Source organism: Vigna umbellata, chromosome 5 (assembly GCF_029865625.1).
Source record: "Vigna umbellata cultivar VRB3 chromosome 5, Vumbellata_1.0, whole genome shotgun sequence".
Taxonomy (NCBI): domain Eukaryota; kingdom Viridiplantae; phylum Streptophyta; class Magnoliopsida; order Fabales; family Fabaceae; genus Vigna; species Vigna umbellata.
The window spans coordinates 60,844,464-60,866,502 of record NC_142169.1 but is presented as its reverse complement, the minus strand read 5'-3'; the positions used below and the strand labels follow the sequence as shown (position 1 = coordinate 60,866,502).

General features: G+C 31.4%; 3 protein-coding genes and 1 pseudogene across 5 annotated transcripts; all 4 read right to left on the bottom strand.

Annotated features, from left to right (window-relative positions):
* Positions 1-918: 918 nt before the first annotated feature.
* LOC124830124 (low-specificity L-threonine aldolase 1-like) lies at positions 919-5,408 on the bottom strand. The gene is made up of 10 exons (XM_047303764.2): positions 5,189-5,408; positions 3,884-4,331; positions 3,607-3,718; positions 3,070-3,120; positions 2,539-2,610; positions 2,313-2,445; positions 2,157-2,215; positions 1,942-2,042; positions 1,560-1,626; positions 919-1,333 (listed from the first exon to the last, which is right to left on the bottom strand). Exons 2-10 carry the CDS (start codon positions 4,324-4,326, stop codon positions 1,295-1,297), a joined length of 1,077 nt encoding a protein of 358 aa, XP_047159720.1. The 5' UTR covers positions 4,327-4,331; positions 5,189-5,408; the 3' UTR covers positions 919-1,294.
* Positions 5,409-7,037: 1,629 nt separating this feature from the next.
* CJD1 (Chloroplast J-like domain 1) lies at positions 7,038-12,128 on the bottom strand. 2 transcript variants are annotated; one of them, XM_088115407.1, is made up of 10 exons: positions 11,908-12,128; positions 11,691-11,790; positions 11,508-11,612; positions 11,037-11,114; positions 10,107-10,162; positions 9,410-9,467; positions 9,157-9,282; positions 8,950-9,045; positions 8,332-8,403; positions 7,038-7,331 (listed from the first exon to the last, which is right to left on the bottom strand). In XM_088115407.1, exons 1-10 carry the CDS (start codon positions 12,027-12,029, stop codon positions 7,269-7,271), a joined length of 876 nt encoding a protein of 291 aa, XP_087971533.1. In that variant the 5' UTR covers positions 12,030-12,128; the 3' UTR covers positions 7,038-7,268. The 2 variants fall into 2 exon arrangements, with proteins under 2 accessions (XP_087971533.1, XP_047159721.1); XM_047303765.2 differs by having other exon boundaries at positions 11,941-12,125.
* A 1,204-nt stretch (positions 12,129-13,332) lies between these two features.
* On the bottom strand, positions 13,333-15,542 carry LOC124830128 (transcription factor MYB4-like; annotated as a pseudogene). The gene is made up of 3 exons (XR_015786672.1): positions 14,375-15,542; positions 14,151-14,280; positions 13,333-13,949 (listed from the first exon to the last, which is right to left on the bottom strand). The product of XR_015786672.1 is annotated as a transcription factor MYB4-like (transcript).
* A 2,141-nt stretch (positions 15,543-17,683) lies between these two features.
* Positions 17,684-21,758, bottom strand: LOC124830129 (zinc finger CCCH domain-containing protein 19-like). Its single transcript, XM_047303766.2, has 9 exons — positions 21,567-21,758; positions 21,378-21,457; positions 20,902-21,092; positions 19,407-20,577; positions 19,159-19,259; positions 18,927-18,986; positions 18,647-18,697; positions 18,224-18,294; positions 17,684-17,960 (listed from the first exon to the last, which is right to left on the bottom strand). The coding sequence occupies exons 1-9, from the start codon at positions 21,680-21,682 to the stop codon at positions 17,813-17,815; spliced, it is 1,989 nt and encodes a 662-aa protein (XP_047159722.1). The 5' UTR covers positions 21,683-21,758; the 3' UTR covers positions 17,684-17,812.
* Positions 21,759-22,039: the final 281 nt, after the last annotated feature.

Sequence of the window (22,039 nt, the reverse complement as noted above, 5' to 3'; positions counted from 1 at the left end):
AGTCTTGTGAGATGTAACATCAATGCTTTTTTTGAGTTTTTCTTTCTTTTTTTTTTCCTTTGTTTAAATATGAAAAGGACACAAGAGTTTGGAGTTGAAAGCATTGTATCTTTTAAGAATGATGATACCATGTTATCTTTTGAAGAATGATTGATATACTTTTTTATACACCTATTATCAGACACAAAGAGAAAAAAATCTGATGTGACTATAAAAAGTAAAGATAAAAATAAGGTTTTAATGAAATAGAATAAAAAAATATTAAAGAGGTAGAAATGTTAATTATCAAACTCTTTAAAGTTGGTTATAATACAAACAAGAAATTCAAAAACTTAAGGTGAGTACCTATAGATATAAATGTATAACATAGGAACTTGTATATAATATTAGAGGTGTTTATTAGGATCGATCATGTAATAAAATTTGATTTAATCCAATTTAATTAAATTGATTTGAACTTGGGATAAAATGTGAGTTAATTTCAATTAATTCATTCTTTTATCAATTGGGTCTTAATTTAACACTAAAAAAATTATTTAATAACAATCAATTTTAAAGATTAAAATAATTAGTTACTATATTAATTAAATTATATGTCATGTTTATAAACTAAAAATTATTAATACTAAAATAATTTCTATTATAAATACAAAATTATAACTAATACATGAATTAGAGTGTAAATTGATTTTTAACATTAACTACTAAAATTTCAATTACTTACTAATATTGATTCTAAATCATAAATTAATTATAATTTTTTATTCATAATATAGATTATTTTAAATATTAATAATTTTATTAATTTATAAAATAATATAATAATTTATTATTTTTTGCTTAATGATTTTTTTATAATAATTTACTCACAATTAAAATACAATTAAATTAAACTTATTTTAAAAATAAAATCCAATATAGACAAATAAGTCACTCATATTAATTCTTAATTCCAATAATTAATGTCAAGTAATCCATCTATCAAATGCTTGAATATAAATTTTAAAATATTAAATTTGATTAAGCTAGATCCACCTAGGAATAGAACAACCAAGCAACTACTTTTTGCTAGTATTTCTTACTAATTAAAATGCAGGAAAGGAAGAAGATACTGAAAATTTTAAGAGTTCAAAAGACTCCATAAAGCCTTCACGATACATTGTTTCCCAATGCAGCTTCATATTCAGGCAACTTTGGATCATTCTAAAACCTTTTCACAAAGCTTCATGCTTATTATTCTCATCATGGAATGGAATTTGGTGTTAGTTTTTCATGTGCCACCAAGTTGCAAACTTCAGTTGCCATTTTCATTTCGTACACCATTCACAGCTTGCTACAGTTTTCAACAAAAGAGTCTTTCAATTTCATCTTCCAATGTAAAAATGCATGCTGATGAAATGAGCAAGTGAAACACAATTTATAGGCCAAATAAGGCCAAAATTCAATGCCCTTTTTGAAACTTCAAAACATAAAATAAAAAAGAAGAAAATTTTCATTTTGAGTAACAGTATCAGATATTTTTGAAGTTTCTCTAGTAATAATGGATTCCTAGTCATCACCTGAAAGCATGATAAGGTGTACTGCACGTCACTTGCAGATATTTGGTGGTGGAACACAATTCTCAATCTGCAAAAAGTAGGTACTGCCCATAATTACCATAAAGTGCAATTCCTATTTATATTAATTACTAAACTAATCATTTACAAAACATCACTTTTTCTCCACCAAAATAGTTACAAAAAGTTTTACAGAAAATTGTCTCTCAGTTCACCATAACTGCATAAAATTTCCTTAGCTATTTCATAATATTAAAATACAAAAGGACTCCACATCATGGACTGGTTTCTAGTTTAGGTGAGTATATAAGAATGGGCTAAAATAATGAAAAGTTTAGTTGATTAATTAATTGCAGATTAAGAAAACAGTAACTGCAAATAACACCTTGATGAGCCAACTGTCATGAGAAGAATACCATAGTCTTCCAAGTCCTTGCACAGCTTGGATGCTGTAGTTCCTAATCTCTCTTCAATTTCAACATATATCTGCACCATGGTATCAATCAAACATTAATTCTAATCACATCACAGATTATCAAATTTGTTTGAGAAACAACAATGCAATTGTACTGTTATCAGTGGTCTCAACTGAATACTCACCATATTGGTTTCCACAGAAGAGGTTTTCACTCTCAGTCCTTTAATTTCATTCAATCCATCTAAGACAAAAGGAAATCTTTTTGAGAAAACTAAGAAGTGCATTTTAAAGGGTGTGTTTAAAAAGATAAGGACAGTTAAAAGTTGAATTGCATTTACCAGCCAAAAGTTTAGCTTTCTTGTGATCACTTTCTAGCTTTTCAACATTTTCCTGTAAAGCAACTAGTGCAGCTGCACAAAGGATGCCAACTTGCCTCATTCCACCACCTAAGGTTTTTCTGAGCCTTCTAGCCTAAAATTGTATATATGTTCTGCTGGTATCAGCTTCTTTCAGAAAGGAGATATAATAATAGATACTGTTATATTCTCCCAGAATTTATATTACCTCGCTGATAAAGCTATTGGAACCAACAATAACAGATCCAACTGGAGCACCCAGGCCTTTTGACAGACATACCTAAAATTCATGTATTCAAAGATATGATTCACAACAAAGTTTGATTAGGGTTTAAAATTTGTTAAAATCAAGAGATTTCACTTATTTTTAAAGAGGGATAACCACAGTTATAAAACATATTCAAAAGCTGAGTAACTTTTCAATAAAGAAAAACAACATTTGCATAAATAACCTTCACAAGAGTTTTTCCTTCTCTTTTTTATTTGAAATTTCAAAATTTAATAACACATTATTCAACTCTTGAGAAGAAAAAAAGAACTTCCTATATCTTGAAGAATGTTCTTCTGATATGAATTGTTTCTGAAGTGAGAAACAGATTAAGATGTATATGTCCTTAATTATAATATATACCTATGGATACAATCTTATTTACTCCCTTTAAAAATAGAGTAGTCACTTCTGAATATCCTTTCCATGAATATTGTGCAAAAGAAGAAAAATGAGAAAAGAAAAACACACCGAAACTGAATCAGCTGCTTGAACAAGCCTACCCACAGGGACACCTAGTGCCTGAAAGTGCATGATAACACAAAAGGGTAAACAAAAAGGCATATGATGAGGCACAAAAGAACTGAAAGCAAGATTTGCAATAAAGTTACAGCAATAAGAAAATACAATTGACAATATCAAAGCACTCACTGGAAAAAGCAAGAACTCAGATTCATTTCTATCTGGAAATGCCAATGCCACATTTATGTAGTTATTTCTAGAGTTAATTTGAACCATACATGGTATAAAAGTAATCAATTTTTTGATGGAGAACTTTTTTGCTGACACATGTTGTTTACACAAACAGATGTATTCATAAAGCATATAGTAAAATCAAAATTTATCTTACTTTACCTTATTGGAGATCTAAGGCTGACAGATATTATTTACACATTTTTTAAGTATTCATCTAGCTAGGTGCATTTCAGGCACAAGTTTATCCTTGCAGTGATTTTACTCAGTTTTTGAACAAAATAAAAATCAATACTAAGCAGAAAATTTACTTACAACTGATGCATTAAATATTCGGGCTCCATCAATGTGAAGCTTCAATCCATGCTTTTTAGCAACCTCTCCTACTCTGTCTGTATATTCAACTGAAAGACATCTACCTCCACAGCTGCATTCAAGAAAACATACCAACCACTGATACTGCTTATGTCCTTAAGAGAAATCTAATAATGTAATCTTAATGTTGTGTATGTAGCTGATTTCACAAGGGACTTTGTTATTATTGTTGTAATATTGTACTATCTAGAAAAATTTGGACAGAATAATTGCTTACTTTCCGTGAGTATTTTCCAAGCAAATAAGCCTTGTGGTTGGATATACTAACTCTCCCTTTGGATCTCTGATTGCAGCCTCGATTAAATCAATGTCCATTGTTCCATCTTCATTGTTTTTAACTGTTCTTGGATGCACCCCTCCAAGGGTTGCAATGCCTCCATTCTCATAAATGTGTATGTGGGAATCATCTCCAAGAATAACTTCACTTCCTCTAATGTTACAATGCACAAGCACAGATATAAGGTTGGCCATGGTGCCTGATGGAACAAAAAGTGCAGCTTCCTTTCCCAATAACTTTGCCATCTCTGTCTCCAAGCGAAAACAGGAGGGGTCACGTCCAAGAACATCATCATCAACCTCAGCACTTGCCATAGCACCTCGCATTGCTTCAGTTGGTTTTGTCACTGTATCCGACCGAAGATCAACTATCTTAGCTACCATTTTCTCTGCCACCAAAACAAGCCACAAGGTACATGTTTTGAGCCATTGTTGCTTTCGTTACAAAAACAAAAACACAATCATACAGTGACCTTTTTTTGCAACCATTCTTGGATTCAAATTCCATAATTACTAGACATTTATGTTCCCTGTGGTGCACTGTATATCATCTTGAAATGGTCTATATGATTTTTATGCTGTATGTAACAAAAGGAGCATACCGATCAAAATACCATGACCGATAGTCTAAATATGAAGATCGATCAGTCACGGTTAAAATCAACTCATTGTCTAATTAATCTAAACATATGAGTAATTAGTTTTAAACATAATTAAAAATTCATAGAGAAAATTACAAATATAGTTTGGCTGTTGAAATTTTTACTAAATGTTTATTACAGCATTGATGCTTAACCGTCAATTAAGTTCGAATTGACTTTAATATTGAAATACCTTTAGCAGACACTTTCGAATTGGTTGGAGAACAGCTTAACCGAAGAGAAAATAACATTAGAACATGTGATTAGGAAATTATTTTAAGTGAATTTTCGACTCTACACATTGAATAAAGGGGCAAATATAGAGAATTTACATGCTCGAGCTCTTCACTGAATTTAAGTTAAACAAGAATTTCATAAAAAAAAATATTTTTCTCAACCAGGTTTCGTGCACAGATACGTTCAACAAGGTATCTGAATCAGAACTATCACCTGTAATAGGTCAGCTAAATTACTCTCAATTTAGTTCAGATGAAAAAATATGAGGACAGAAATAAATATACATATATATAGCTGCAAAGAACATGGGAGAAACAAGGAAAGTGGAACAGATTAAAGTGACAGAAATTTTGAAGGAAATTAATTACCTAGATTAGGTACTCCAACAAGATTGCAAGCAAACCAATTTAAGTGTGATCAAGGTAACGGCATCTATAGTACACACTTATTTCAAGAACTTTGTGTTGAAGTGCATGAGATGCTTCAAGATTTGAGGAGGGTGAAGAACAAATGAGTTTAATTATTACTAAGATATTACGAGGAAGGAAAAAGGAATCATACTGTCATTTTGCATATGCATAATCAAGTGTTTTTGTTTTTACTTGCTCTGAAAGTCTTTAAACATAATTTAAAATTGACTACTCTAATAAATTTTAATAAATTATTAACATTTGTATTTATTTTCTTAATAAAGTACATCATTATAATTTATAAAAGGGTATTGAATTGTCAATTCATATTATGAGCAGAGTGCAGTTTCAATGGATTCCTCCACCAATTATTGATTTGTTTTTATGCACTGTGTCGTCTATTCTGTCCCATTACAGCCACTAATAAAATTTGAAACGGTACACACAAATAATTTAGTTTTGTCTCTCTCCATCATATTGTGTATGACATTTCTTATAAAACTAATATCCTATTTGTTCAGTCTTATTGTATATTAGATAATTCAGTTTTGCAGTGTCAATAAAAGCTCCACTTGACATTAAATTTTATACGACAACATTAATATTTGAGACAAATACTTCTTTATAAAATTGAATGATAGATAATAATGATAATAATAATAATAATAATACAATCAGTCTTTCACACAGTCAGTCTTATATTTGTATTTATCATACAAATGAATAGAACACAGTCATGTTCCTGATGGGACAACCGAATGTGTTTGCTCCTAAAGCACCAAAAAGAGGACCTAATCTCTCTACAAACCTACCACACATTTTCTTTCTCTCAATGGCAAAATACCAAACGGAACATTACAAAACAAAAATACATTCTACTTATGGTCTCCTTCGGGTAACTTTTTGATGGGTGAGACAGAAATTTGATAAGGTGTAGAAAGCAATACCCATATCTCACCATCTCATTCTACTTATGGACTCCTTCTTTGCTATCTTGGCATCCTAACAAGATCGCACCACCAAAAGCCTAAAAAGGAATCATGTATGATTCCTTATTCTTATTTTGGTTTTGCAAATTAATGTTATTTAATTTAGTATATTGTTAATCTAACTAATTATGTGACATTCATGCATTCAATCCATTCTAAAAGGTAACATAACATATTTAACAAACTTATCTAAAATGAATATTTTCTAAATCACTTATTTAGAAGGAAATATAATTATTTATTGAAATAATTCGAAATCTGTCTATTTTAAAATAAATAGATTAGACAAAAAAAATCTATTCATTTTATTAAAAAATAATTCCAGAAAAGTATAAACAAACGAATTCAAACTGTTTATTAAAAAGCAAAATAAAAAACTTATCTATAAAATAAACAGATTGAACATACGTAAAAAAAAATGCTTATTTCATTTAAAAAAATACTTTTGGAATAAACAAAAACCAAACTGACCCATTATACTAATTTTCCATTATAAAAATAAGTTGATGTTCAATTCAAATTAACCTATATCGTTTTTCCCGTTTTGCGTTTCAGCCCACGTGAAATCGAGAAAACCATTGACACAACAAGCGACTTAATCCTAATCCTTCATCGTATGGAACTAAACGAAATAGTACATTTTCCCAACATCATTACATTTTTGTCGTGTGAAAGTGTGTAACTATCTCATTCATGGACACGCTCAAATAAGGCATCTTGCATTGCATGAATGACCATTTTATTTACTTGGCAATAAAATGGAATAAATAAACGAGAAAAACAAGCGAGAGTGCGTGACTATATGTACCACTATGATATGTGAATAGTCAAAATTAATATAAAGACACCCCAAAGAAAAAAGTAAAAAGTAGCATAAGAAAGTTAACACAATTCCTGCTATATTAAAACAAGGAAAAAGTACTTCTCTTTTGACAAAATTTGAGCTAACACTAGTGAGGAACAAAAGCAAGAAATGAGCGAAAAAAGATAAAAATGGATGATGACGATGCGTGTTTTCTTCGTCTTCTTCGTCTTCAAGACAAGCTCCACTATCTATAATAAGATGCCATGATATAAAGCATCACTGCCGATGAAGTGGTGATTACCAATTCCTGCAGATACCATAACGGCTATCAACTTAGCAGAAACACACACTGAACAATAGGATATATACTAACTAGGATTAGCTTTCAGCAATAAAAAAAATGACATAGAACTAGTGACAAGAGAGGTGTGTATCTCATTTCCAGAGTAAATAAAAAACCAATGCATGCCATAAAATGTGTCATTCAAGAAACAGCTTCTTTGCTATGGCAGACAAGAAACCAGACTAGTCCCACCATCACCCGTAGACTAAGTTGCATGCTATGCGTAAATTTAGTTTAAATGACATTATTGGCCTTTCAAAGATGATAGCAACACAACCCTGGTCCTCCATTTTTAAATACATCAAATCAATAACATGATGAAATTGGTTTTCAAATTTCACATTTTACCATTAAATTGGTTTTTGAAGGAAAACCAATGTCACTAATTATCATCAAAGAAACAATCTCTGGGGAACCAATCTAATCTCACATACATCTTTAGAGGCCCAAAATGGATGTTAATAATATGGCTAATGAAAAATATAACATCATGGAGATTTTATATTGTAGAGGATAAACTGGCAGTTGAATTACAATCGAACACAATGAATTCATGAAATATTAGCTGATACCTTCAACTGTTCAAGGGAAAAAGTCCCTGACATTGCACCTGTGCTTCGTAAAATTTATTTTATTACACAATCTAAATTCATCTGCTATTTAAGAAACATGGCCACTAAACTAGCTATCATTATCCTAGTTCACAACAATTTGATACTTCAATCGCAACCCATCCCCTCACATCACATGTATTAAAAGACCATGAGATCATTTTTCTCTTATCTGCATTAGGCAAACAGGGAATAAAATGTATTTGGCAAGAAAATTCACATAAAGAATGTCCCAACGTTTTAAAGGCAAAAAACCTGCTCGGCACACATCATATTATTCATAAGGATAGAGGACAGTTTTATCTTAATATATTTCAAGCCATGAGGGGCCGTTCTCATTGATTTAAGTATACCTGATTGTTGTACAAAAGAGCAGGAATAAAACCACCTGCAAACTCAATTATGTTCAAAATAAAAGTATATGCCTGCATGAGAAGAACAAGAAAGTATTAATTTTCATTTGGAAAATTAAATAATTATGAGACATGCCCATGCCAATGTGTAAAGATGATAAGAAAAAAGAGAACTTGAGCCACATTCAACTAGGATAAATATTGAGTGACAAATAAATAGAATATCCCACTTCCATAAAAAAAACTACAATTACGTGGTAAAAACTAGTTAGGGCATCATTTGCCTGGTTCCGTACCAGTGGAAGTCAAACAGGGTACAAAATATAAATTCCGTAGTTTGGCTACCATGGTTTTCTTAATTCAAAAAAGAGATTCAATACAGATAAAAAAAGAACATAATTGATGCATCATACCATAATGAACAATTTAGTATCACATAAAGTAAAATAGAAAAAGAGGGAAAAAAGATGAATTGATCCCTCTCTCCCTTCTTTTCTTTTTCTTGTTACAGGAAAAAAAAAAACCTATATGTACATCAATTGAAAGGAAAGCCAAAAATTTGGGATATCAAAGTACTGATCCATGAGTCACACCAAAAGATCTAAGGAATCATCATACCAAAGATGAAATTGCTACACATCCAAAAACCAAAGCCAGTGCTCGGAGCAGTCTTTTCCCCATGCGCAATCCTTCTCCGGTGTCTTCACCCTCTTCCTGTAGCCAACAATAACATGAACTATACAATTCTACTAGTAATTCAATGCAGTGAAAAAACAGAAAATTTATATATTCCACAAATGTGCTGACATAAAAGAAGAGACTCACATTATATATGCGGGTTACAGGAGATTCAAAGGCTTTTAACTTCTCAAAAAGCCTATAAACAAAGGCAAAGGCTAAAAACTGCAAAGGTTTATATTCAGCACTGCGCTTGACAAGGATCCATGCTGTCTGCAGAAAGATGATAAATAACTCTGCTTAAATACTACATTTTAAGACATAAGTCACAAGATTGATATGGCTTAGTATTGATATTTTCCCAAAAAAATAAATAAATAACTATCTTTATCCAACTCACAAAAACAGCTGATATTGCCAAGTTTATGCGTGTGTCATTTTGACTTGATTTAGTAAACCTGAAATTACATACAAAATAACATCAAAAGTTACAAAGTAGCTATCAATAGAGTGATAGTGATAAGGGGGGAAACAATGATTTGAATAAAAAGTAAACCATGAGAAATAAATGCAATCCATCTATGCAAGCAAGAAAAATGAGATTTTCCATCCAAACTGTTATTTATAAAACATCTAAAAAAAACTAATCCAAATAGAGATGATTCCAATCCAAGCATCACTTTCTCATAATATAAGAGTATACGGATATCCTAATTAATACTATTTATTTGATGGTTTGATTGAGTGATTGCTTGATTCAGCTTAATTTAGAGAGAAATATCACTTGTTTTTGTCTTGTTTCTAAAAGAGCTATTGAAATAGATTACATTTACACAATTTGGCAAAACCTTATTTTTTTCTGGGAGGTGGGGAGAAGGTGGTAATTCATAATGGGGAGATGACTGTCATGCGGTAAAGCAATCTATAGAGATCCTGGCTGTGATTACTAGAAAGGAAACATGTCAACCTAGAGAAGTTAAATATTAAATCATCCATTAAAGTAAGAATTACCAGATATTTTAGTAAACTCATGGTAGCAACAACAATGTACAGCAAAAAAACTACATTGTTACTAATCATAAGCAGAAACACCAAACCTTGGCCCCCAAGGTAGAATTGGCTGCTTGTCAGCATACTTAATCTCCTTTGAAACCTGCATTTAGTTTAATACACAATTAAGATTTGGAGATGCAAACAAAAACAACAAATTTGAATCTAGGGCAGTGCTAGCATTACACTCTCTTACGCATCATTCCTCACACTTTATACTATTGGTTAAAATTTATTGGCGACTACAAAATTACACGTGAAGATAATTAAATATGGAGTGGAACCCATAAAATCGTTTGATTTCTAATCAATTTCAGCTAATAGTAAAGAATGTTTTCAAATGAGTGTATTGCTAGCATTTATCTTGGGTCAGATGCTTGGGAAAAACTAGGAAGAAGGCACAAAACATACTTAAATGAACATCTTTTTTTCATAAAAAGTATCTCCTAGGGAAATATTTGTGTTCTTCGGTATCTACTAACAAACCATTGTAAATAGACACAGAAGCATTAATAGCTGAAGAAAAAATCATGACTGCCGTATACTTTCTCAATATCCACTACCCACGCTAAGCATAAAAGACTTGCATGGCTGGAGCAAAACTCATTTTTGTGGTACACTATGAATAGAATTATCTAACTTCACCCTCCACAGCACAAAGAAAATAGTGAACAATATCGAGTTCAAGATAATATGGTATCATTTCCTCCAAATTCTACATGACCATAATTTATAGGCACTCTGGGTTCATTAGAGAAGAGAAAAACAGTAAAAAGAGATGTTCTACAAAATTATGGCTACTTCGTCAAAGGAAGTCCAGTGAATATTGAAAGCATCAAACACATCCAAAACTAAATTAACAAAAGTAGCTTGCACCTCAAACGGAATTTAAACAATAAGCACTTCCCTGTTATTATGCCTTCAAGTTATATGTGCGATTTTACAGTCCACAGAAAGAAAGATTCCCCTACATTTACCTTAAATGATCCAAAAGTTACACCTTTTTTCCGATTAGTCAACTGAGCCATCATGAGTTTGTCATATGCCTTTTCCAGCTGAATTATACATTCACAGCGCACAACATCCCACACATTAGTGCATTAAACTTTGAGAAAAAAAAAATCAAATATCAATACACATCACTAAGAACCTCAAAATAAAGGAATAATAGGCTCTTGTATCCAATAAGTGAGCTCTACTTTGGATGACAAGCAAGCATTATAAGTAAACTCAACACTATTATACATAATGCACAGCTCATACATCTTGTTAACTTCCGAATACGGATGCAGCAAATCAACTTCGACCATTTAAACTTGGGAAACTAGTTGCCATATCAGTAATGACAATGCAGACTGTTCCGTAATATTATATGGTTGGAATGCCATAGTTATGAAAACCATTTCACACACAAAAAAAAAGGAAAAAATAAAAAAAAGTCGACCTACTCTGGAAGCAGTTGCTTCATCGCCCTTCATCTCAGCTTCCTTCTTTCTTTTTGCATATGCTGCCTTGACCATGTCAAATTTCTCAAGAGGGCTTACACCTAGCACCTACATGACATGACATGACAGAAACTAAGATACAATTCGAACAACTTCAAATTTCAAAGAGTAGATTTTACTCTTTACCTCATAAGGATTAAAGTCACCATCGGAATTAGAGCTCCCTGCCGCAGATGCAGCAGCACAGACAATCTTTCTATCACTCCATGTTGCTGTCTGGGGAAACCTGAAAATCGAAACCGAACTCCATTCTATTAACCCTAGAAATGATGTCGACGAAACTCGTCGTAAGCGAAAAATAAACGAATTCGAAGGAAAACTAAATTCGTTCTTTGATTCTTACAAATGGAAAGGAAAAGAGGGAGAAATGGATGACCTGAGAGAGGTTGAAACTTTGGGACGGAGATTGCTGTGGGAGAAACTCAATTTGGGGCAGTGCAGAATGTTTGAGATTCCTAGAGCCATTGATGCACTGTTATCTCTCTCACTTTATGTCTGAAATTTTAGTTTCATAGGGTTTTGCTTTATCTTTCACGCTTTCTTCTTTCAAAGTTTTCTTGTTGCATGCTACTTCTAAATTGTTTTTTTTTTCTTTTCATGATAATTAAAGTTAGTAAAGCAGTTATTTTTTTTATGAAATTATTAAAGTTAGAAATTTGATTCTAACACACCAAAAAAAAAAAATAAGAAAACTTGTAATATGAGACATTTGATTTTTTTTAGAATATTTATATGTTTGAATTGATAAATATCATCACTACTAATTGAGATGTTTATAACATAACAAAACATTTTATATGAAACTTAAAGCAAATATAAGCAAATTATAAAACAACAACCAAATTGTATAAGAAAGAAGGCACTGATTAAATAAAGTAAAGGGCAATACAAGTAAACAAATATTTAGATATAAGGAAAAAAATTAATAAACAAATTAAGAAGAAGAAAAACCTAATACAGAATATAATGAAAATTTGTCTGTTATATAAAGAAAAAACCAATTGATTTTATTTAAAAAAATATGATTCATAAAAATCATAAACGGAAAGCATTACGAAGAAGTCCGGCAGTTCGCGTTGCATAATGGATAAGGCGCTCGCCTCCGGAGCGGGAGAATGTGGGTTCGAATCCCACCGTGGACGGACTGGTAAAGAATCATGGATACTAAACTATTAATTGTATAAATGTTATATTCTGAATTTATCGTTTTAACAAAAAATATTACTCAAAGAAGGTGATTTTTTCATAAGAACTTTTTATTGTAATTCAATTAAAATATGTAAAAATAAGTTTATTTTTGTTGATAAAAGTTAATTAATAAGTAAATTTTATCAATTGTGGACTTTGAAACAAATATTACAGTTACTATTTTAATGTAGTAGCATTATGAGGAAAAGATGAAAGATTTCATTTGAATGCTCACCCTTTTTCAATCTATTTGAAAGATCATGATTCACATGTGTCTCTTTAAATGTAGAAATTCTATTGTTCTCTTCTTCTTTTTCCCCAAACAAATTTGGAGTTAACTTGTAGAGAGAATAAGGTAACTCATTTATCTTGTATATCAGCTTAATCTCTCAGCCTTTTCGTTTTGGTGTTGAGTTTATTTTCAGTTTATTTTTTATTTTTTTGTTTCACACCTATCCTATCGTAACAAAATAATGGTGCGGCAAACCTTGGCCAAAATAATTAATAAAAGAAAGAGCAAACTTGAAGGAGGAAATTTTCCCTGGGCTTCAAATAACAGTAAAAATTTCACAACGAAAAATGACAAACGTAAAATGTTCCAATTTGTATTATAAATGCCCAACTCTTATCCAGATTTTATTAACAAAATTATTCATTCATCTTTAGTTTTCCGATTTGAAACTCCAAAAAGGATTTTAAGTTTTTTTACACAAACACCAATTAAGCTGAAACCAAAGGTTGACTTGACATCTGTAAGCTGATAGACAAACTATATATCATGCATCCTAATAATGTCCTAGATTTTCATTGTCTCGTGATGTTTGCCCTGATTTGATGAATATATTGTACCAAAACTCCATTTCTTCACTTAGCTGACAAGAATCATGATTGTCCTCAGTTTCTCCAAAAGTATCTGAGGAGACTGCACCATAAAATCCAGTACCTACAGTAGGTGGATTGATTGGATTCTTCCTTGAGGGTAAACCGTAATTGTCAAGCATTACATTTCCATAGGCACTAGAAACTGCACCTGAACTTGATGAACTATTTGCTTGTGCCTCTTGCAAGATATGCGATGAAGCATTGCCATTTATATGCACTCCACTTTTTTGGATCCTCTTCTTCAAATGGGTATGCCAAAAATTCTTTATTTCGTTGTCTGTTCTTCCGGGTAAGCTTGTCGCTATAGCAGACCACCTAAGCATCAAGGGTGATCACCATCAAATTTTCACATTTTCTTACTTAACCAAATTCAGCCTATACGTGTTAATTACATCTCTTACATTAAATCATAATAATACTAGGAAATCATATTCATGGTGTTTCATGCACGTAGGGAAGACAATAGAAAGAACCAGCAGAAGACATTAGAATGAATACATGTTATTAGATGCCCACCTATTTCCAAGAATTTCATGCAGCTTTAGGATGGTATCTTCTTCTTCCTTGCTGAATTTCCCTCGTTTAATATCTGGCCTTAGGTAATTAATCCAACGAAGCCTGCAACTCTTGCCACACCTTAACAATCCTGATTAAACAACCATATCATATAATCATACATATGTTTGTTTAACCTTTACCGGTTTACAGAGAAAATGTTGCTAACTAGAAGAAGAACTTACCAGCTTGTTTAGGAAGGGCACGCCAGTTACCATGGCCATATCGTTGAATATGAGAAACCAATATATGATCTTCCTCTGCAGTCCAAGGTCCCTTCTTCATTCCCATTCTCTCACAGCAAGGAGTCTTCATAGTCACCGCTTGCTTCACAGCACAACACAATAATGTGTGTCCTTTTCCTCTGTACTATGGAGTAGTAATAACTTTGGTGACCGCTTAAGCTCTTTCAAGGTAGCTTCGGTTCCTTTATGATTACTATACCAGAGAAAATGAACATGTGGTCCAAATAAACAGCATGGCTTTCAAAACAAAAGTGCATGATAGTGATCACATGATCGATGACATCCCCTTTTGTGTGATAAAATTCCAAACTAAAGCACGCACGCACACAGAAACTGTTGAAATGAAATTAAAAAAATACACATAATCAGATTTGTAATGATGTCTAGAGAGATGTAGCACTAGAGAAACTGCTCCCATAATTTTATATGCATTGTGTGAGAAAGTAGCATTGGTTTGTAGAATCCAACTCCAAAGGAGTTTCCAGGTTGCTTCTCTTGTAAACTTAGGGCATCTGGTAAAGGCTAAAAGTAATGATTGTTTTGGGCAGATAGGTCAAAAGTAGTATGCGCGCGGCAGGAACATCATGCACTTCTTGATCATGTTTTCTTACTGTTTCTGCCGCCTCTTTCCATTGTCCCCGTGAAGTGCTAGTTACTATCTTCAATCTAATGCTTTTCTTTTTCCCCAATTTTCGATTTTCCCAGTCACGTATAACAACAAACACGTTAGCTACAGAATATATACATGAAAAAACAGTGCTCAAAATTTATCAAATTATTCAAATCTTCCAAATATTCTTAATTATTACACACATAAAACGTTGAACTCACTGTTCTGCGCACTACCATTGATGATCAAGAAGAAGATTACGGGCTTTGAATCCATGCAAATGCTCTTTCCCCTCTTCTTCGCGAGCAAAAAAAATAACGATTTCTTGAAAATTATTAAAAATTATAATATTTTAAATATCGTTCTTATTTCTCAATAAAAAAATATATCTATATATACTACTTATTTTTAATATTTCAATAATAAAATTGTCTTTGTGATGATATCTTTAGATTAATTAAATTAAAAAAAATATCCATAAACGAAAATGTTTCGGTCACCTTTAAGAAGTGTGTGTCGGCATGCCATCTCAAAGTAATTAAATGAAAGTGAAAAAAAAAATTATATTAATAATAATTATCATTATTATTGTCATAAGATATATAATAATATTAGTAATGCAAGATTTGCCAAAATAATCTATCTCCGTATCTCTTTGGGCTAATTAGCTTTAGCGTAGGTCAAATCATGATGATAAAGGTTGACTTTGTGTTAGGAAAAAGAAGCTCTTCTTTTCTTATATTATTAATTAATGTACTAAAACATTTATGCATATCTCAATTTCCAAAACATTGAACTTGGGCCATTATCGCAAAACTCAAACAATCACATCACATGTTGTCTCTTTGTTTTACATTTAATTTGAAATATTTTTAATACAGTGAAATTTGATTTATTGATAATGTTTGACAAAATATTTTACATTTAAATATGTAATCGAGAAAAATAATTTAAAAATAAAGCCAACAAACTCAAAGAAAGAGTTTGCATCTCAGTTAAATATAAGTATTACTTGATTCCTCGTAATGTAAGAAATTAGTTAATTATTTATTTTCGCTTAATGCAATCCATTAATACTAGTTACAAGTATTTGGTATAATAACTTGTTGGCTATTAGAAAAAATATATATATATTAAAAATTACATGAAATGTGTAAATGATTTATGTAATTTTTCTATTTCTATTCTTAACGGATATTTAAAGAATGTGCTTAGCTTTTTCTCGCTGCATTTTATTAAATATTGGTTAAAATATAAAGTTAAAACATGTTTATTTAATTTATAAATCAAGTATATATAAGAAAGTTACTAACACTCGATAAATTCAAATAGTTTTAACTTCAATTACTTTTAACATAGAAGGGCAAAATTGGGCTATTATTATGTTCATCATTTTCAAAAATTGAAAATTAGTCAATGTTCCTTTTCTCCATACATATAATGTTTCTACGTGACTTTTTTTTTTTATCTTTTACATTTTGTTCACTTGAATTAATTTGGAGAAGAGTAATTAAATAGATTTGAGAGAATTTAAAGATAATTTTTTTTGTTTATTTGAGTGGATTTTTGAAGTAAATAATTTCGAAATAAATTTTTTTAATCTGTCACATCAATCAAATCCTATACTAATTCTCACAAACTTTTTTTTCTAAATCCACTCTCACTTACTTTTAAAATCCACTCAAATAAACAACAACAAATTTACCTTCAAATCATCTCAAATTCATTCGATCACTCTCTCCAAATTTATTCAAGTAAACAAAGCCTTAAAGTGGTTTTCTTTTTTATATTGAGGAATTATTTTTTATTATACACTAGTAAAGATTGAAAGAAATCATTTAAAAAATGAAAAAAAAATATACTTGAGAAAAATATTATTTTCTCAGTTTTTTTCAAAAGCATGCAACATTTCTCCTTTTTTACTTTATCTTCTTCAGCTTAGTAAAAAAAGTGTATCATTAAAGATACTTTTTTCTTCTTGTCCAATGTATAATTAATCTATCAATAAAAGCGATGAATGAGAGATTTCAAGAGACTCTAGAATTGGATAAAAATAATCTCTTGAACAATATAGATGCTATGAAATGTTTTGTTAACTCAACACCCATATTAGAATAAGAAATCATTGTTATTAATAGGATAAAATAAGAGATTACATTAATTAATTACATCCTATTAGCATATAACTACATATAATACGATAAAATTACTATTATTTCACCAAATAAGTGCTTAGACTCTTCAAGGTGTGCAAATTGGATAAACAATGTGCCTTATAGCTTTATAACATATGCCAAAAGTTGGTTGACTTTCTACTTAAGATAAAGATATATAACAGTTGAGTTCACACTCAGTGTAGTTGCAAATCACTTTTTCTTAATTATTGCCTCTAAATCTCATGCTCAAAACCGCAACCATATCTTATTTCATCATCTTGGTCAACTTTTTATATTAGTGTTGGTCAACTTTAGCATCACATTTACTTGTGGAAGATTATCTATATTTTTCCAAAAAGAAACCATATTAATCATATTAAACCATTTAATATGGTAACGGATTAAATATTTTAGTAAGAACAAATTCTTCTGTTTTTTTTAATATATATATATATATTCAGAAAGAAAATTTTAAAATGCAGAGACTGGAATTCTTATATAAGATTAGAGATATAAAATATGTTCCTTTGTCAGTTTAGACACTTAATAATTGTAAAAGGCAAAGTCTGAAACTGAGTCCTTATCTCAAAAACTTACAATAAGAGTGAGGAATCAGTTTGTATTTGTATCTTGTGCATCTTCAGAATCACCACATTTTGCCTCAACAAGCTCTGCACGAACTGATGGCACGCTCTTCAACGGTTGTTCTTGTTTCCATGATTTTTCAAGTCGTTCCCTTTCCTCAAGTAATGCAATTTTTGTATGGCAAAAGCAGTTAAGGAGATACGAACTATCATTCTTGTAAATCTTTTGTATTTTGAATGGTTTTGATGACACATTTTAGGAGACACAAACATGAATCAAATGTCAAACCAAACAACACTAATTATAGCATCTTAGGAGCATACATCATAATGCATTGTGTATCAATCACTTTTAGTTAGTATCTGTAAGCATGTAGGAATGTGATGCTAGAATGAATTCACATGTTCATTAACTTCCATGTAAAATATAAAAGGATATTCTCTATTTCGTCCTCTGAGATTTGCACGGTCAATTTGATTTTGCAAATGGACTAGGCGAGTCGTGAAGCTCTACCAAGAACATAATCATGGAGTGAGGATTGTCAGAAAAACAATATTATGTGGCATATTTGCAAACAGTTAATTCAACAAATACTAAACCATGTTACATATAAGTAGAAGAAAGTGAACCACACAAGTAAAAGTTTGGCTGCATAGATAGTTACACATCTTAACATGATATTAGTAAAATAGAGTTAGATGAGTAGAAGATGAAACCGTAAGGTTGACTACTGCATTTTATGTAATGATATTCGATTGACAGAATACAGAAAATGCATCTAAATTAGTTATTGATCAGATATGTTGAAATCAGAAGAGCAACAAAGATAAATGTTGACATGGCAGAGTCAGGAAAGCATACATGTTTTGTTATATCCTCATGAAGACTTTCAGCCTTTTCTTGAACCTCAGCCTGCCAAACGCCAGTGAGGTAAAGAGAAAGTAGTTATAATTGTGGTTTGCAATATATTCAATGGAAAGAAACTATCATTTTCTAAGTTATGAAAAGATACATTAAACTGCACATACCAAAACTGATACAAGAATATGTAGTACAAATATGGCTCCAATTTTAAACTATTTTTCAGATAGTCATCCTTCGAAAGATAAAACATTTTCTCTTTATGTATCAAATAACTTACCACAGTTAACTTTGGGAGCAAGCTGGTTTTCACTTTTTGCTGCAAATCCTCACATTCTTGCTGTAAGAAAAATAACACAGTTGGTATCTAATGTAGGAGATGAGAGGAATGTCAAAATTACATAATTTCCAATGCAACTATGCATTGGAAACATTTGGAAAGATGGCTTTCCTATTACATGTTTATAGTTGATTACATGAAAATAATAACAGGCTCAGTGCAAGTCCTTTACCTCTGTGAAATCTTCATCAGAGAGCTCTGAAATGGCAATGGCCTTAGGCATTAAGGAAACTTGCAAGAGGGTTCTATTAGAGATTTCATCAAATTCAACACCTACAAGTTAAACAAGAGAAACTGTCAATCATGCGATAATTAAGACATAAGAGACTAAAGCTTCATGAACAAATATAAAGTAACATACAAAAAAGAAAGAATGGAAGTGGTGAACAAAAAGTATCAGATCTGTATGAAATTTGTTACCTAAAACTCTCACGAGATGGTAAGACTTTCTTTGCCTAGAATCATTGGAATCCATTCTAGCTCGGACGAAAGTTCCAACGATCTTTCCCAGAAAACTTTCAGGCTGTTTTGATAACTCCAGCAGCAAACTTCGTTTTAGATAAATGAGCTTTATATTATGGGCATTAATGGATGCAAAGTGGCTATGCTTGATAAAAAGGTCTCCCTTTTTCAATGGAGGTTTTCCAATTAAGGTTGACAAGTTGCTTCGAGTGCATGAATTCTTAGCATTGAGATGCTCGTCTAGTGAACTGTTACTGATTTGAACATTGTTTTCATCCTCAAATGAATCTTCCATTTTCTTGGCAATGTGAAACTCAAGCAGATAATATATATCCCTTTTTGAGACAACTTTCTTTCTAAATATAGGAAACAACCTTTCATCAGGGAGGAACTTCCCCTTGTATCTAGGGTGGTCAAGACTTTTCTCTTTGATGTATTCATGTATGAGAGAATTCACATTCCATTTGGTTAATGGTTCAGTTTCATGTTTCCCAATGGATGCAAGGAAGCTAATCAGAGGTTTTGATCTCCATCCCACAAACTCCTCTGAATTGCTCCTTTTCCGTTTGGCTGGCTTACTATCTTCATCACTACTCAATGACATCAAACCATTTCCTTCTTCACTTTCTTCTTCTTCATCTTCTTCTCCTTCCTCACTTTCTTCTTCTTCATCTTCTTCTTCTCCTTCCTCACTTTCTTCTTCATCTTCACTTTCTTCTTCTTCTTCTTCTACTTTACTAATTTTTTTATGATGCTTAAAACTTTTGAACTTTTTGTACTCAGCCCGTGCAGCAAAAGTAACATCAGCAGTAAATCCTTCTTTTACCTCATTTTGATCTTCTTCAACATTACTAACTTTTTTATGATGTAGCAAACTATCAAACTTTTTGTAGTCCGGGCTTGCAGCAAAAACAGCATCACTTCTCCACCCTTCTTTTAACCCATTTTGCACTTCTTTCTCTTCACCTTTACTATTTTTTTTATGATGTTGAAAATGTTTACACGTTCTGAAATCTGGCTGTGCAGCAAAAACGTCCGCACTAGTCAATCTTTCTTCTACCTTAATAATTTCCCAATATTCCTTGAATAGGCATTCGTATGTTTCCCTGTCATTCAAGGCTATTTTGTTCTGCAATGAGCAAAAAAAAAATCATTGTCAATAAGAACATAAATAGACAAGGGATAACCACTATGTGTATAATGACCCCAACTAGTACTACTAATTTCATTAAACCGGTATTACTGTTCTGACAAAAAGAAAACCAAATTTAGTTATAATAAGAGCAGCAAGAGTAACATGGAAACCAAATTTGCAAGATACTTTATAATCCACAGAACATTCGACTGTCAAACTAACTAGTTTCATGAATATGCTAGCTTTTTAACAGTAAGGTCATATGTCAAGCAAGTAAAATTATTAAAAACTATTCAAAATTTCATTATCACAACTTACCCCATTTGAGTCATGGTCTAAATTTTGTTCTACAATCTCCATTAGCTTCCAACAATCTATGCATAAGCCTTTTACCCCTCTAACAACAGTAAATTCTTCTGAAGCAGCAAAGCATTTTCTGCACACACCAATTGGACAGCCAAGACAATAAAACCTTGAAGGTTCATTGCATTGGAAGCAGACATGTCTACCTGAAAATATGAAGAAAAAACAAATCAATATATTTTTCAACTTTCACTTCCTAAAAGAGCATACCCACTAAAAATTTTCAAAATATCCAGTGAAAAGGAGAGAATGTAGAAGAATAAAATATATCCCCTCCTTGTATAATAGATAAAAAATACAGATTCCAATACATGCAAACCATATTACTATTGTATTTTTTATCACTATCTTGATCTTTGTTACAGAAGAACAATGCATCTGTTGCATGCAGAAGACAGCTAATACATTAACAATAAATCAAACAAACTTACCACAAAACCAAGATTCTACATTGTCAAAAAAAGCAGCATCCTTTCCAACACAAATAGGGTGATAAACTTTCCAACAATTCCTACAAAAACAATAAATAAACATGGTCGGTCTTTAACATCCATTGATTAACTAACACTAAACTAAGGAAACTTCCTGGGTAAAAAGAAACTAAAAATGAAAAGACTCACGGATGATCACAGATGATCATTTGCCCACCATCCTTGCATCCAAAACACCACTCTTCGGAGGGTTTTTCTTCTTTTTCTAAAAAAACTACTGTAGTTTCTTCCATGTCCTCAAGCATTTTGATTGTGGGTGCAGAGAATCTCAAAAAATAAGTTACAGTGACTAATGATGGTTATAGTTGATTGGGCTATTTATTTCTGGCGTGATCTTGAAAGAATATATCTTTATGGTAAAAGAAAATAGTTAATTATTACATGCGCAAGATATTAGGTTCAATAAGAGACCAATGCATGTCTTCGATTCCATTTGTACGAATTAATAGATAAAAATCTCCAATTGGTTTCTATTGCGGCGACAAAGATTTCAAAAAAATCTAATATTTTTTTTTGTTTTCATATTAATTTTATTTCTTTAATTTTAAATTTCCTATTTCATGTGGAACTTTATGTAAATTATTTTTTAAAATTACAATAAA

What these genes read in the sequence shown, in the direction of transcription:
- LOC124830124 (XM_047303764.2), bottom strand. Translation starts at nt 4,326, where the DNA reads ATGGTAGCTAAGATAGTTGATCTTCGGTCGGATACAGTGACAAAACCA. An exon ending in AAGCAGCTGATTCAGTTTCG is followed by an intron (nt 2,611 to 3,069) that starts GTGTGTTTTTCT and finishes CATGAATTTTAG; the next exon opens with GTATGTCTGTCAAAAGGCCT. An exon ending in CTTCTGTGGAAACCAATATG is followed by an intron (nt 2,043 to 2,156) that starts GTGAGTATTCAG and finishes ACCATGGTGCAG; the next exon opens with ATATATGTTGAAATTGAAGA.
- CJD1 (XM_088115407.1), bottom strand. Translation starts at nt 12,029, where the DNA reads ATGGCTCTAGGAATCTCAAACATTCTGCACTGCCCCAAATTGAGTTTC. An exon ending in CCCTCTTTTCCTTTCCATTT is followed by an intron (nt 11,791 to 11,907) that starts GTAAGAATCAAA and finishes TTCGATTTTCAG; the next exon opens with GTTTCCCCAGACAGCAACAT. An exon ending in CTCTTTTGTACAACAATCAG is followed by an intron (nt 7,332 to 8,331) that starts GTATACTTAAAT and finishes TGGTATCTGCAG; the next exon opens with GAATTGGTAATCACCACTTC.
- LOC124830129 (XM_047303766.2), bottom strand. Translation starts at nt 21,682, where the DNA reads ATGCTTGAGGACATGGAAGAAACTACAGTAGTTTTTTTAGAAAAAGAA. An exon ending in CTGATGAAGATTTCACAGAG is followed by an intron (nt 18,987 to 19,158) that starts GTAAAGGACTTG and finishes TTTTTCTTACAG; the next exon opens with CAAGAATGTGAGGATTTGCA. An exon ending in CTCAGAGGACGAAATAGAGA is followed by an intron (nt 17,961 to 18,223) that starts ATATCCTTTTAT and finishes CTTTTGCCATAC; the next exon opens with AAAAATTGCATTACTTGAGG.